This window comes from Macaca fascicularis, chromosome 16 (assembly GCF_037993035.2).
Source record: "Macaca fascicularis isolate 582-1 chromosome 16, T2T-MFA8v1.1".
NCBI lineage: Eukaryota > Metazoa > Chordata > Mammalia > Primates > Cercopithecidae > Macaca > Macaca fascicularis.
In genome coordinates this window covers 7393025-7408266 of record NC_088390.1, presented here as the reverse complement: position 1 = coordinate 7408266, position 15242 = coordinate 7393025, and the positions used below count along the sequence as shown (strand labels likewise).

The 15242-nt window shown below is 55.7% G+C and overlaps 1 protein-coding gene across 12 annotated transcripts; it reads right to left on the bottom strand.

Moving 5' to 3' along the window:
- Window positions 1-685: 685 nt before the first annotated feature.
- ACAP1 (ArfGAP with coiled-coil, ankyrin repeat and PH domains 1) lies at window positions 686-14633 on the bottom strand. 12 transcript variants are annotated; one of them, XR_012425207.1, is made up of 22 exons: window positions 14384-14633; window positions 13803-13860; window positions 9151-9270; window positions 8890-8943; window positions 8744-8802; window positions 8229-8412; window positions 8052-8096; window positions 7846-7941; window positions 7678-7752; window positions 7154-7263; window positions 5545-5596; window positions 5349-5485; window positions 4912-5076; window positions 4609-4820; window positions 3893-3962; window positions 3663-3757; window positions 3408-3577; window positions 2683-2855; window positions 2121-2230; window positions 1937-2047; window positions 1165-1214; window positions 686-868 (listed from the first exon to the last, which is right to left on the bottom strand). XR_012425207.1 is itself a non-coding variant. In XM_005582736.4 (22 exons), the coding sequence occupies exons 1-22, from the start codon at window positions 14434-14436 to the stop codon at window positions 768-770; spliced, it is 2259 nt and encodes a 752-aa protein (XP_005582793.2). In that variant the 5' UTR covers window positions 14437-14633; the 3' UTR covers window positions 686-767. The 12 variants fall into 12 exon arrangements, 4 of the variants coding, with proteins under 4 accessions (XP_005582793.2, XP_005582794.2, XP_005582795.2 ...); XR_012425201.1 differs by having other exon boundaries at window positions 1165-1370; window positions 4912-5035; XR_012425208.1 differs by having other exon boundaries at window positions 5349-5449.
- Window positions 14634-15242: the final 609 nt, after the last annotated feature.

Here is a 15242-nt window from a genome sequence, read left to right as displayed (position 1 = left end):
GCCTAAGGGCAGCGGCCCGGGGCCCTTTAAGAGACAGCCCCGCCCCTTGGCGCCCCGCCCCCGCCCCCGCGAGGCTCGCGCTGCTCTGGCGGAGGCGGGAGGCTGGAGGCGAGTCTCGGACGCGAGAGACTGGGCGGACTGGCTGGACTGGCAGACGCTGGCGGGACGGGGTGACTCAGGCACGTCGCCCCGGATGTGGCCGCGACCTCCCCGCCGCCCCTACAGGTGTGCTCGACCTCACGTCTGCAACTCGGCGGGGCTGGAGCCTCTAACCCCACCGCTCAGAGCCCGAGGCCCGGCCGGCCCGGCCCGGGAGCAGCGTCCCTCCCAGCGGCTCCCCCGGGGAATTCCCGAGGGGGCGGGTGCTGAGCCGCCGCATTCCGGGGATGCCTTCCAGCCGGGGTGGCCCGGGCGCGCTCTCTCCGCGGCGGCGGCGGGGCCAGAGAGCCCCAGGGCCGGCCCCACCTCTCGGCAGGACTGGGCTGGCCACGTCGCCCAAGCCCAAGAGCCCCCGCCCCGCAACGCCCGGCGCTCGGGTCGCGGCCGAAGCTGCCGCCTCGCTCCCTGGAGTCGCCCCTTGCTGGACTCGAGGTCGCAAACCCCCAGCCGCTCCCCGCACCCCGGGAACCTCAGCGCCCAACACCCTACGGGTCCAAAGGTGGCGCCCAAGAAGTGAACCAGAAGGGAAGAGCGAAGCACGGAAGCTTTAATGGCAGAGGGCCCGGTGACGGGGAGGGGAGGGAGGCGCAGACCCTTAGGGCCTGGGGTCACAGCGTGTGGAGGTCGTGACTGCGCCGGCTCAGCTTCTCCGGGTCGTCTGACGCCATGAGGGAGAAGTCGCGGAAGATGTCAAGATACGTCTCATCTCCTAGGGGAGGGAGGAAAGGCCGGGAGGCGGCTGGGCCCCAGTGCAGAAGGGCAGGGTCCCGCGTTTGGGGCCCGCCTGGGGACCTCGCGCTCCGAGCCTGGATGGGAACGTGCGCGCCGCGAGCGACCGCGCCAGCGCCCATGCCTTGCCAGGGCCTGGCACGTCTCTTGCGCCCAATACGCGTTTGTTAAATAACGGAATGAATGCAGTTGGGCACTAGGGAAAGAGGTCACCGTGGACCAGAAGCCCAGAGTTCAGGTGTTGGGCCTGGGGGATGGGGTGGGTGTATTCTTTACCTGCCTGCCCCTGGGCCGCTTCAGCTTCCCTCATCTTTGCCAGTCGTAGCCTGAAGGGAAGGGAATTAAGACATGAACGACACTATCCTTGGCCGGGCGGGGTGGCTCACGTCTGTAATCCCAACACTTTGGGAGGCCGAGGCAGGTGGATCACGAAGTCAGGAGATCGAGACCGTCCTGGCCAACATGGTGAAACCCTGTCTCTACTAAAAATACAAAAAATTAGCCGGGTGTGGTGGCGGGCGCCTGTAGTCCCAGCTACTCGGGAGGCTGAGGCAGGAGAGTCGCTTGAACCCGGGAGGCGGAGGTTGCAGTGAGCCGAGATCGTAACACTGCACTCTAAAGTGGGCGACAGAGTGAGACTCCGTCTCAAAAAAAAAGTTGTCTCAAAAAAAAAAAAAAAAAAAACACTATCCTCACCTCCCCCGCCAACTTCCCATTCTCTGAGCTGGGTTGCGTTCGTTCATCTGCCCACCCGGGGTCACGTCTAGTGCTAAAAAGATGCCTGACGGCAATGTTGATGGGCGAATGACGCCTCTCAGGGTGGGCCAAGCGTCCTCGCACCCTGCCCGCCCTCCCGCCTGCCTTCTACTCCACGCCCCAATGCACACTTGGCGCAGCCTTTCTTGAGCCTGGCCCAGGCGCTGGCCCAGCCCTTCCCCAGGCCCCACCGGGCAGGCTCCTGTTTCTGCATCAGCCCGCCCGCCCGAAAGTGGGCGGGGGGTGGTGGGGCTCCAGCGCCAGGCAGCCCCTCCCCTTCAGGCATTCTCACAGGGTGACGATGTCAGCGTTGGCTGTTTCCATGGCGATGGTCAGAGGGTCCCTGCCTTCAGAGTCTCGAGCCCCCAGATCAGCCCCCCGTTTCAGGAACAGGCAGGCGAGCCTGGAGAGAAGAGCCAGGGTCAGCCGGCCACCCAACTCCTCCCAGCCTTCCTCCCCATGGCTGTCATCCCTACCCTGTGTGGCCAAGAATGGTTGCATGGTGCAGTGGGCCCCGGCCCGTACTGTCTGCTTGGTTCACATTTGCCCCGTTCTGGAGGAGAAACTCACAGGCCAGAAGAGAATTCTGCATGGAGAAATCGAGAGGGGGGGTTGAGGGTGGCATCCCTAGTGGTGGATTTCAAGATGTCTTAGGATGGCGCCAGTTCGGAGAATGGGAGGGTGGGGTGTGTTAATCAGGAGTGTAGAAGGGGTTATAGCTAACTCAGGCTTGACTCTAACTCTTTGCATGTATTCACATATAAATCTGTAGTACAAGCTTATGAGGCATGTTACTATTTTACAGATGAGACTGAGATTGTTAAAAGTCTCCTGTAAGGGGTGAGAGCCTGGGTTCAAACTCAGGTTCTCTGCCTCCAAATCACACACTCTTAGCAGCCAGTCTCTGTTGCTGGTGTCTCTCTATGGGTGGAGGCCCTAGGGAACAGGTGGTGGGAAGAGGAGGTAAGGGCAGGGCCTAGAGTCAGGAGTACGTGTCAGAGCCCTAGGGTGGGGTGGGGAGGTCGGCAGGGCTCTCACAGCAGCTGTGGCCTGGATCAGCGGCGTGGCATTCTCTTGGCCCCCATTGACCCAGTTGACATCAGCTCCGTGGGCAAGGGCATCGGCCATGGTGGGAAGAGATGGAGGATGCCCAGACGCTCGAAACAGCAAGGCCCCGGGGTGCAGGCTTCCCAGGTCCTCAGAGGGGGGCTCTGTTCGGGGGATTTGGTTCTTTTAGGGGGAAGCAGCTCTGAGTCTGGGAAGAAAACCCTCAGCACAGTGCCCGGATGCTATAACGGGACATGTCTCTTCTAAATGGTGGGGAGCTTGGGACTGTGGAGGGAATAGAGTGTGCAGGCGTGGGTATGTGTAAGTGTGAGTATGCATGTGTACGAGTCCCTAGGGTGCTGGGGAGAGACGGCATCACCACCTCATCCAGTCCAACCACCCCAACTGCTGGGATGACACAGGTGAGCTGACTGCCTGACACTCGGCCTCAGCTCTCAACCCCTGCCGCTCCAGCCTAACCCACCCCCCCTTTTCTCATGCTGCTGGCACCCCTTACCCTACCTGCCCACACCCAGCCCCACATTCCTTCCCATTCTTCATGTCACACTCCACTGTAATCCCTGAAGACGGCAGTCCGGTCCCTCCGACATTCTCCAGGGGAGGGCCTGGGCTTCACACACTGTGCCTCCCTGCGGGACCCAGCACGGTGCCAAGTACACAGCAGGTGCTCAATGAATGCCCAACCAACCCTATACCTGGCTTGGTTCTCAAGCTCCCTGGCCGGGGCCTGATGGAAGGCTTTGGGGGCACAGGAGGCTGGCCCCTTGGGGGCCCCCGGCCACCTCTTCGCCCTCGAATCTCAGGCAGCTTGGTCAGGAACTTCTTCTCCACATATTTAGCATGAATCCAGGCCTCCTTCTCCTGCCTGTGGGAGGGGAGAAGCACACAGTCTTCCCTCCTCTTGCTCCAGGTATCCCCCATTCCCCTGGGAGGCTAAACCCCAAGATTACCGGGAGCAGCTGGGCCCTGGTTTCTTCACTGCCATGGCCTCCACGCGGGCCTCATAGATCTGGTTGATGACGACATTTCCCAGCTCACACATGAGCTTCCGGAGGCCCAGGCAGAGGCAGAGACAGGTAAGGTGGGGGTGAGTGATTCTTCAGGGGTCACGCCCCTGCACCCCCATGTCCTTGCCCTGCCCCAAGTTCTTGCCCCCAATCTTCACAATACCCCAAGTTACCTTCACTAGTTCTGGCTCCCATGAGTCAAGGGTCAGAGACCGGACTTTGGAGAAGTGAACACCAAGGCTCCTGGAGGGCCAGAGGGGAGGGTTAGGCCCTGTGCGGGGCAGTGTCCTGGGCAGCTGCTGCTGCTCCTGAAGACACTGGGAGGCAAGGCTGGCATAGGGGCCCATGCGGAGGTGCTGGCCCAGGAAGCAGGGCAGCTGCGGCCATGTAGCCTTGACCTGGCCCTGGCAGGACCCTGCCTCGTCACTGATTCCTTCTTCCTTAGGTTTCATTTCAAGGCTTCAGCCACCTCCCTTCTCTAGTGACACTTTGGCCTGGACAACCTCTCCCATGTCACCTCTCTTCCACCACACTGAGGCGGGGGCAAGGGCCTTAGACATTTGCTAAGGCCTCATGACTGTTTCTCTGCCTAGTCTTCATTGGCTCCCCCACCCTCAGCAGCCTTGACCCCACACTTCTTCCAACCAAGCCAACAAATTCTGGGTATCCCCCAATTCTGGCCAGACTAGGACACAGAGGGGCCAGGCCCACCTGGGTCCAACTGGCACCCCACAGGCTTGGGCCCAGGCCTGGTACCCAGTGACAAAGCCAGAAGCTAAGAGAGGAAGCCAGGACAGGGAAGGAAGAGGGGCCGGTGTGATGAGCTCTCTATTGGAGCCGCACTGCGGCCCGAAGGAGTGGGGCTCCCGCCTGGGCCTCATGGAGTAACCTGTGGATGCCGGAACACTGAATGCAGAGGGTGACACCAAGGTTGATGCTGGCCCACTCCGGGGCTGGCTCCCGGCAGTCGCAGCACTGGGCATTGCCATCCACACTCTGGACCTGTGCCACCACGTGCCCAGCTCCCCCAGGCTCCCTTCCCCTGGCCATTCCACCGCAGCCCAGGGTGGCAGCAGAGCCTATGGCCAGGTGTCCCGAGCCCTGGAGAAGAGAAGAGAAGAAAGGGTGGCCTAGGGTAAGGGGTGCCCCATCTCCATGGGCAGCCTGGCTCCACACCCCCAGGTTAATTTACCTGGCCTGGACCCCGGGGGCTGTCATCAAGGCGAGCCTGACTGAAGGCAGAAGCGATGCTGCTCTGCACAGCACTGACCCACAGCTGCAGGAGGCGCTCTGAGTCAGCCTGGAGGAGGCAGGACCTAGGTAGGAGGGTGAGGGAGATGGCAGAGGGGTCTGAGGCCTGGGAAGCAAAGTGGCAGGATGAGCAGGATTCAGCCAGTGTTCAACCAGTTCCAGTTGCATTGAAAGACTTCTGTACCAGTTGGTAATAGTCTCCTGAATATCCCCCATCACCCTGTACCCTCCTCCACAATGGCCCCCCAGTACAGCCACCAAAGGATTAAATTAAGGTCCGGAGCTGCATGGGGGGGGCCTCCATTGTCGTGGGCCCTGCCTTTCAGATTGGCAACTGTTTAGATATATCAGAGTATCACCCCTGGCGATTGCACTCACTTGCTGGTGGACACCACTTCAAAGCAGAACCGCCTTTCTGAGTCAGGACAGAGTTTCACTGTGCAAAGACGAAGGTCATCCACCACCACAGTCACAGGGTCCTGGCAGGATAAGGTGATAAGGGGGCAGATGTCCAGCTGCAGGCAAGGGCTGAGTCTCCCTGGGGCCCAGGCATCCAGGACCCAGGCCCACTCACCTTGTACTTCTTCTGGTAAACCAGTTGGTTGCTCTGAATGGTGAACCAGCGTCTGTAAGAGAAGGAAATCATTATAGATATGGGCAGCTTTAGGATGAGGGACGGAAGAGACGCTGTGCTCTTTGCCCATGAGGATCTTACTGAGAGGAGAGACACCTGGGCTGACTGTTCGACGAGACATTCCAGAGAAGGGTGGACAGTTGTGCAGCCTAGAACATCTAAAGGATGCTATTTAGTCATATCTTGGACAATCTAGATTTCATATAGTTATGAAGACAACTTTCCAGCAGATGGCAGTAAAATTATTTTTCTAATAAAATGTCTATTGCTACAATTTAAAAAATACTATTTAGGCTGGGCTCACACCTGTAGTCCTAGCACTTTGGGAGGCCGATGAGGGCGGTGGATCACCCAAGGTCAGGAGTTTGAGACCACCCTGACCAATATGGTGGAACTCCGTCTCTACTAAAAATACAAAAATTAGCCGGGCATGGTGGCAGGCGCCTGTAATCCCACCTACTTGGGAGGCTGAGGCAGGAGAATTGCTTGAACCCAGGAAGCGTAGGTTGCAGTGAGCCGAGATCGCACCACTGCACTCCAGGCTGGGCAACAGAGCGAGGCTCTGTCAAAAAGAAAAGAGAAAAGAAAGAATCTTGGGGGCCAGGTGCAGTGGCTCACGCCTGTAATCCCAGCAATTTGGGAGGCCAAGGCGGGCGCATTGCTTGATGTCAGGAGTTTGTGACCAGCCTGGGCAACATGCTGAAACCCTGTCTCTATCAAAAATACAAAAATTAGCCAGGCATGGTGGCGCACACCTGTGGTCCCAGCTATTTAGGATGATGAGGAGGGAGGATCACTTGAACTCAGGGGGCGGAGGTTGCAGTGAGCCAAGACTGTACCACTGCACTCCAGCCTGGGCAACAGAGTGACACCCCATCTCAAAAAACAGAAAAAAAAAAAAGTATCTTGGGGAAGCAGCTCCATTCTCTAATTTGCACAGAGATCCCATATGGGCTAGCAGTGGCCCTCGAAGGGGAAGGAGTCAAGTCACAGCATGCTGCCATCCTGTTCCAAACCCTATAGCGGCTCCCAATTGCCCTCAGAGTAGACCCCAAATCCCTACAAAAATCTACATGGCCCTATAATGACTCGTGCCCCCATTAGCTCCAGTTTCATCTCCTACACATCCTCCTCCCTCACTCTGTCCAGACCCAGGGCCACCACCCTGCTCTTCCAACTCCCCAGCTGTCTCAGGGCCTTGGCACTGGCTCTTCCTTCTGTCTAGAACTTTCTTCCCCCAGATATCCTTCAAGTCTTTGTTCAAAAGTTACCTTCTCATGAAGCCCACACTGCCCAGCTATTTAGAACTGCAACCCCTACCCAGCTCCCCACATTCCTTGCTTTATTATCTTTCTCCTATAGCACTATCACTTTCTAACATAGCCCGTGATTTACTGACTAGGTTTATCGTCTGCCTTTGCTGATGGAATGTAAACTCTACTAAGGCAGGGGGGTTCGTCCGTTTTTTCCTTGCAGTGCTTAGCGTGCTATTACCACTCAAAAATACATAATTGGGTGGGGTAGGCTGATTGGGGTGTCCTCTCCTCACCTGCTCCAGGTCTTAAATGCGTTGCTGGCCCGTTTGAAGAGATGTCCTTCCATCACCAGGCCACCGGGCCCCTCTCTTAAGCTTGGTTCTGGCTCCTCCCCACCCAGCTCCTGGAGGCACAAGAGGATCGAAGGGCAACTGAGATGGGCAGAGACCAAGGCCATAGGCATCTGCCTCCTGCCCACAGCCCTAGCCCTCACTTTTTGCTTGTTGAAATATTTTTTAAAATTTATTTTTAGAGACAGGGTCTTGTTCTTTCACCCAGGCTTAAGTGCAGTCGTGTGATCATAGCTACTGCAGTCTTGAACTCTTGGGCTCAAGTGATCCTCCCGCCTCAGCCTCCTGAGTAGCTAGGACTACAGGTGCATGCCACCACACCAGCTAATTTTAAATTTTTCTGTAGAGATGGAGTTTCACTATGATGCCTAGGCTAATCTTGAACTCCAGGCCTCAAGCGATCCTCCCACCTCAGCCTCCCAACATGTTGAGATGACGGTCGTGGGCCACCGCACCTGGCCCCTCACCTTCTGTTTCAGCAGCACGTGTCTCTGCTCCATGTCCCTCTTCTCTCGTGCGGAATTCAAGACCAGCTGGTGCAACTGGGCACAGGAAGGGCATCTCAGATGCCCAAGGCCCCCCAGTTAGGAGTCCCTAAGCTCCCTCCACCACCTGCTGTGCCCTGGGGGCCCCACCTGGGCGCCCAGCTCCTTTCGATACTGGGACAGCCGGCTCAGCTCCTCGTGGCCCTGCTGGAAATGGGTAGCCTGGGCTTCCACCAAACGCAGCACCTGGGGGACAAGGTGGGCAGTGGGTGGGCTGAGGAAGAACCCCTCTCCCCTTTCCCTTGTGCTGGCAGCAGGCTCCTCTCCACCCTGCCCTCACCCCCGCCACAACTCACAAACTCCATGATGTCAAACTTCCTCTTGTCCTCAATCACATTGATCTGAGGACGTAAAAAGACCCCAGGTTAGTCTTGAAAACACAGCACCCCTTCCCACTGCACAGTGGGGACCCCCCAGCCTCAAGGTGACACCTGAGGCTCTGGTACCCCAGGAAGACAGGTTGGGGCAGGCACCTGCAGGGCATAATCCAGTGCCCGTCCCCGGTAGCCAGCTCGCGCCGTCCTCAAAGCAGCTCCTGCCTCTTCTGCCTCCTGGGCCCGGCGCCTGGGAACCTCCGCGTTGTGGGTCAGGGCAGCCTCCAGGCTCTCAGCCCCCCGCCAGAAATCCCGGCGAGCCTCTCGGAAACCCCGAAGACCTCTGAGGATGGGAAGATGACACAGAATCGCAGCTAACACCCACCTGCCCCAGCAGAGCATTCCCAGGGTAAAGCCCTCATGTCCTTTCAGTTAGTCTCTGCATGTGGGAAACCCAAGGAGATCCCTGGGATGGAAGTCAGGACACCAGAAACCCCCAATCTCACAACTCCACCACTGGGGTGGAGCCACCGCGCCCAGCCTAATTTTTGTATTTATTGTGGAGACAGAGTGTCACCATGTTGGCTAGGTTGGTGTCAAACTCCTGGGCTCAAGCAATCCTCCCAAAGTGTTGGGATTACAGGCGTGAGCCACTGCGCCCGGCCCCATCTCACTCTTTGACCAGGGTCTGGATCTGCTGCTGCAGTGTGTGTTGGGTGGCATCTAGAAGCTCCTGAGGGAAGGAGAAGTTGGTAGGTTGGGGTCAGGACCACAGGCGACCTGGCCACCACCCCCACAATCCCTACCTTCCCCTACTTACCGCATGGCTGTCCAGCTTGTGGTTCAGGCTCACGGTGAATTTTTCCAGACACTCCTAGGCAAGCAGAGGCATAGAAAGAGTACCAGGCATGGGGTGGCAGCGCCCTCCCGACTCGAGACCCAGCCTGCTATGGCTATCTAGGATGACAGCCCAGCCCCGCTCTGGCCTGGAACCTGCAGACCCCAGGCCAGCCCTCCTCTTCCACGGCATCACCTCCTCACCCCAGACCCCTTCCCACCCAGATGCAGACCCTCCGTATACCGCCATCATGGGTTCTGGTGGACCCAGGTGGGCCAGGTCACAAATGCCGACAATGAAGGCACGGCTGGCAGCAAGGTAATGGCGTCCACTTTCCAGGAGACCAGTGCCCAGTTTCAGGAGCTGGGAAAGAAGGAGAGTAACAGGGAGCTGTGCAGTCATCCCCACACCAGGTGACGCCCCCACACCTGCCCCAATTCCTCTCCCCTTGCCCAGAGTGGCGCTCCCCCATTCCTGTCTGGCCTCACCGTCCTCCAGGCTCATCCAGCTCTCCCTGTATCTAACACACACCTGCTGTGTTCTCATCGCTGCCTCTGCTCCCACTGCCTTGGGCCTGAAACCAAATTCCTGCCCATTCCTCTCAGCCTGTCGCCAACACATCTGTCAGCCTTACCTCCAAAACATCTTTCCCTGTCCCCTCGCACACATCTCTTCCTGCCCTGCCTACCTGCTTAGATCCAGAGCTCCCTGGAGATTCCAGCCTCCTGCATGGTCTGGATGCTCTAAGTGGTTGCTATTAAATTCTACAGTATTGGCCGGGCATGGTGGCTCACACTTGTAATCCCAGCCCTTTGTGGGGCCACGGCAGGCCAGTCGCTTGAGCTCAGGAATTCAAGACCAGCCTGGGCAACATGGTGAAACCCCATCTCTACTAAAAATACAAAAATTAGCCAGCCCTGGTGGCACGTGCCTGTAATCCCACGTGCCTGTAATCCCAGCTACTTGGGAGGCTAAGGCAGGAGGACTGCTTGAACCCAGGAAGCTGAGGCTGTAGTGCGCCGAGATGGCACCACGTGCCTGTAATCCCAGTTACCTGGAGAGCTAAGGCAGGAGGACTGCCTGAATCCGGGAGGTCAAGGCTGCAGTGAGCCGAGATGGCACCACTGCACTCCAGCCTGGGTGACAGAGCAAGACTCTGTCTCTAAATAAATAAATAAATAAATAAAATCTATAGTATTTACTGCTAGGAGTTGTCCCATTCTGTGCTCACTGCACGTTCCCTCATAAATATTAATCCGTCATGCAGACCACAGGTCAGGACCAAGAGGAAATGCTGGGGTACTCCTGGGGCCCATCCTGTCTGGTCCCTTTGACTGACAAACAGAGACTTGAGAGTCCAGGTGAGGTGGCTCAGACCTGTAATCCCAACACTTTGGAAGGTTGAGGTGGGTGGATTACCTGAGGTCAGGAGTTGGACATCAGCCTGACCAACATAGTGAACCCCATCTCTTTTTATTTTTCTATTTTTGAGACGGAGTTTCACTCTTGTTGCCCAAGCTGGAGTGCAGTGGCACGATCTCAGCTCACCACAACCTCCGCCTCCTGGGTTCAAGCAATTCTCCTGCCTCGGCCTCCCGAGTAGCTGGGATTATAGGCGCCTGCCACCACACCCGGCTAATTTTTTGTATTTTTAGTAGAGATGTGGTTTCACCATGTTGACCAGGCTGGTCTCCAACTCCTGACTTCAGGTGATCCACCTGCCTTGGCCTCCCAAAGTGCTGGGATTACAGGTGTGAGTCACCGTACCTGGACTGACCAAGATCAAATCTTACCATATATCACCATGGGTTGTCTGTGACAAGGGACAAGGATGTTCGCAAATCACTGTGTGAATCTGAGGACTCTGTCTAGTTTTTTCCTTACCGTCTCAGCCCCTCCCCCTTAGATGAGTAAGAAACTTTCATAAGACTGGACTAGTGACAAACTGGGACATCTGTACAATAGAACAGTACTCAGCAATAAAAAGGAATGAACTGTTGATACGTGCAACAACTTGGATAAACTTCAAGAGCATTAATCTTTTAAAAAATCTGTATTATTTTTAGAGTTGGGATCTCTGTCGCCCAGGCTGGAGTACAGTGGTGGGATCACAGCTCACTGCAGCCTTTAACTCCTGGGTTCAAGGGATCCTCCAACCTTAGCTTCCTGAGTAGCTGAGACTACAGGCACACACCACCACACCTGGCTAATTTAAAAACAAAACAAAGCATTTTTTAGAGACAAGGATCTTGCTATGTTGCCCAGGCTGGTCTCAAGCTTCTGGCCTCAAACAACCCTCCTACCTTGACCTCCTGAGTAGTTGGGATGACAGGCATGAGCCACCACACCCGGCAGGAGCATTATTCTGAGTGGGGGAAAAAAGCCAAATCTCAAAGGGTCACATACTGTATGATTCTATTTATGGAACATTCTGGAAATTACAAAAGTAGAGAGATGGAGAACAAATCAGTGGTTGCTACAGATTAAAGCAGTGTGGGAAGGGTATCGGGTATCACTGTAAAGGAATTCTTTGTGTCCATTTGTATGTGGTGATGGTTAAAGGAATCCATACACGTGATAAAGTGCCATAGAATTATACACAAAAATGCAAAAAAAAGAGCATATGCAAAATGTAAAATCGAAGTAGGATCTATAGAGTTTATTTATTTATTTAGAGATAGAGTCTCGCTCTATCGCCCAGGCTGGAGTGCAGTGGCGCGATCTCGGCTCATGGCAACCTCCACCTCCTGTGTTCAAGCAATTCTCCTGCCTCAGCCTCCTAAATTGCTGGGATTACAAGTGCGTGCCACCACACCCGGCTAATTTTTGTATTTTTAGTAGAGATGGGATTTCACCATGTTGGTCAGGCTGGTCTGGAACTCCTGACCTCGTGATCCTCCTGCCTCAGCCTCCCAAAGTGCTGGGATTACAGGCGTGAGCCACTGCGCTTGGCTAGAGTTTACTGGGCTTTTTTGTTTGTTTTTGTTTTTTGAGACGTAGTCTCACTCTGTAGCCCAGGTTGGAGTGTACGATCTCAGCTCACTGCAAGCTCCGCCTCCCAGGTACATGCCATTCTCCCACTTCAGCCTCCCGAGTAGCTGGGACTACAGGCGCCTACTACCACACCTGGATTATTTTTTGTATTTATAGTAGAGACGGGATTTCACGGCGTTAGCCAGGATAGTCTCGATTTCCTGACCTCGTGATCCGCCTGCCTCAGCCTCCCAAAGTGCTGGGATTACAGGCATGAGCCACCGCGCCTGGCAGAGTTTATTGTTAATTGTAATGTGACAATATTAATTTCCTGGTTTTAATAATGTACTAAAGATGTCACCACTGGGGAAACTGGGTGATGAGTACATGAGACCTCTCCTTACTAGTCTCCTGAGTCGATGATTTACTCACAATAAAAAATTCAGGCCAGGTGTGGTGGCTCACACGTGTAATTCTAGCACTTTGGGAGGCTGAGGTGGGAGGATTACTTGAGTCCAGGAGTTCCAGACCAGCCTAGGTAACATAGGGAGACACCATCTCTACAAAAAAATAAAATTTAAAAAAAGCCAGGCATGGTGGCATGTGCTTGTAGCATAGCTACTGGGGAGGTTGAGGAGGGAGGATCACTTGAGCCCAGGAGTTCAAGCATCTGGGACTACAGCTGTGGCCACCCCATCCAGTCCGTTGTTTAATATCATTATTTGTAGACCGGGTGTGGTGGCTCACGCCTGTAATCCCAGCACTTTGGGAGGCTGAGACAGGTAGATCATTTGAGGTCAGGAGTTCAAGACCAGCTTAGCCAACATGGTGAGACCCCATCTCTACTAAAAATTAAAAAAAAAAAAAAAAAAAAATTAGCAGGGTGTGGTGGTGCATGCCTGTAATCCCGGCTGCTTGGGAGGCTGAGGTGGGAGAATCGCTTGAACCTGGAAGGCGGAGGTTCCAGTGAGCTGAGATCGCCCCACTGCACTCCAGCCTGGGCAACAGAGCAAGACTCCGTCTCAAATAAATAAAAATAAAATTATTATTTGTAGAGATGAGGTTTCACCATGTTGTCCATAAAACAATGTTGCCCACCAAATCTGTGACAATTTGGTACACAGCAATAGCGAACTAACACATAGCATGCAAATACATAATGTGTCAGAGGTAAATGTTGCAGAGAAAAGTAAAGCGAAGTAAGGGGAATGGGAGAGCATTTGTGTGTGTATCTGTGTGAACATGCTATTTGATAGAGTGCTCAGGGGACACCTTACTGTCTTGAATGGAAACATTTCACTGGTTTGTCTTCCAGTCAGCCTTTGGGCTCATGGGAGCAGAAATGATCTTGCCCTCCCTGAATGCCCAGGGCCTGGCACAATGCAGGAGGAGCTCAAAAGCTGAACAAGGAAGTCCAAAAGTAAGTCTTTTTTTGTTAAGACAGAGTCTCGCTCTGTCGCCTAGCCTGAAGTGCAGTGGTGCGATCTTGGCTCACTGCAACCTCCGCCTCCCAGGTTCAAGCGATTCCTCTGCCTCAGCCTCCTGAGTAGCTGGAACTACAGATGGGCGCCACCACGCCTGGCTGATTTTTGCATTTTTAGTAGAGATGGGGTTTCACCATGTTGGCCAGGCTGGTCTCGAACTCCTGACCTCAGGCGATCCATTCGCCTTGGCCTCCCAAAGTGCTGGGATTACAGGCATGAGCTACCACGCCCGGCCCAGAAGTAAGTCTTGTTTTCCAAGATCCTGAGCTTCTTGAGGGTACAGAACCACCTTTTTTTGCTTCTCTGGAGTCTCCAAAATATTTCCCCTACACAGTATTCAATAATCCCTGGAACGCATTCTCTGTCTCCAGCTTTCTCCCTGGCCCTACCCCTCTCAACCTAATCCACTCCAGGGTCACCTCTCCATGTCAGGGTCACCTTTTCCAGACGGGTCTCCAATTCTGACACGTCGGCTTCCACCATTTCAATAGAGGCTCTGGGAAAGAGGGGGTCATGGGAACAGAGCTTGGGTCGGTCTGGTCTGTCTGCCTCATCAGGCGGGATGGAGCCGCAGGGCGGTGGGTATGGAGGAGAAAGCTGCAGAGTTGAGAGGCTCGCCCCCCACCCGCCCACTTGTGCTCTGCCCGCTCTGCAGACTGGGAGCTACCACAGCCCAGGCCAGAGCAGGAAGGGTAGAAGGAGGGTGGATGTGGCCAGGGCAGGAAGTTGCTAACCGCCCCAGAGCAGGTGCTGGGGGAAGGGCAGGGGTCCCACTGAGAGGCCAGAGGGAATGCCAGCTCTAGGGCTGAGGGAAACTGCAGAAGCCAGAAGGAGCATGCAGGGCCGGAGAGCATTGGAGTACCCTGCTTTGATAGCTGGGGTACCACTTTGGCCCACAGGCTCGCTCCTGCCTCTTGGAGGCCTGCTCCCTGGAAGGAGATCTGGCCTGGGGAAAGGTGTGTGTGTGCTGGGGGTGTTCGACTTTTCCCTCCTTAGCCCCCAGACCAGTTCACACTTACCGGAAACGGGGTGAGTCTTTGAGACACTCCTCGAAATCCAGCTTGACCGTCATCTCAGCTTGCCTGCTGTGGGGCCAGCGGGCCCTGGAGGCCGGACGCCTGGGGATGCAGGTGGAGGCACTTTCTGTCCCAGGAGGTGGAGATGATGGGGAAGGAGAAGAGGGACCTCCACGGGGAAGGGCCTGGGGGGCACAATTCTTTCCCCAAGGGGAAAGGGGTGTCCTAGGAGGAGCTCTCGCCCCACACTTCCAGGCAGTGCTGGGAGGGGCAGGGGTGGGGCCTGGGCGGAGGATGGGGGCCTGAGATCAGAGAAGCCACAGCCCCGCCCTCAGAGGCGATCTGCCAGCTCCTTCCTCTTGGGGCCCTAGCCTCTGTTTCTTTCTCTCTTCTTGGTTGAGTCTTGGGGGCCTGGCACATCTAGGTTCAAATCCTGGCTCTGTCACTTAGAGGTTGTGTGCCCCTGGACGAGCTCTCCGATTCCTCAGTTTTCTCATCTGGAAGATGGGAATGATAGCCCCTTCCTCCAGGGCTGTATGAAGTGAGGAAAGTGATAGCAGTAAATTCATGCTGGCCGGGCACAGTGGCTCAAGCCTGTAATCCCAGCACTTTGGGAGGCCGAGACGGGCGGATCACGAGGTCAGGAGATCGAGACCATCCTGGCTAACACGGTGAAACCCCGTCTCTACTAAAAAATACAAAAAACTAGCCGGGCGAGGTGGCGGGCGCCTGTAGTCCCAGCTACCCGGGAGGCTGAGCCAGGAGAATGGCGGGAACCCGGGAGGCGGAGCTTGTAGTGAGCCAAGATCTGGCCACTGCACTCCAGCCTGGGCGACAGAGCCAGACTCCGTCTCAAAAAAAA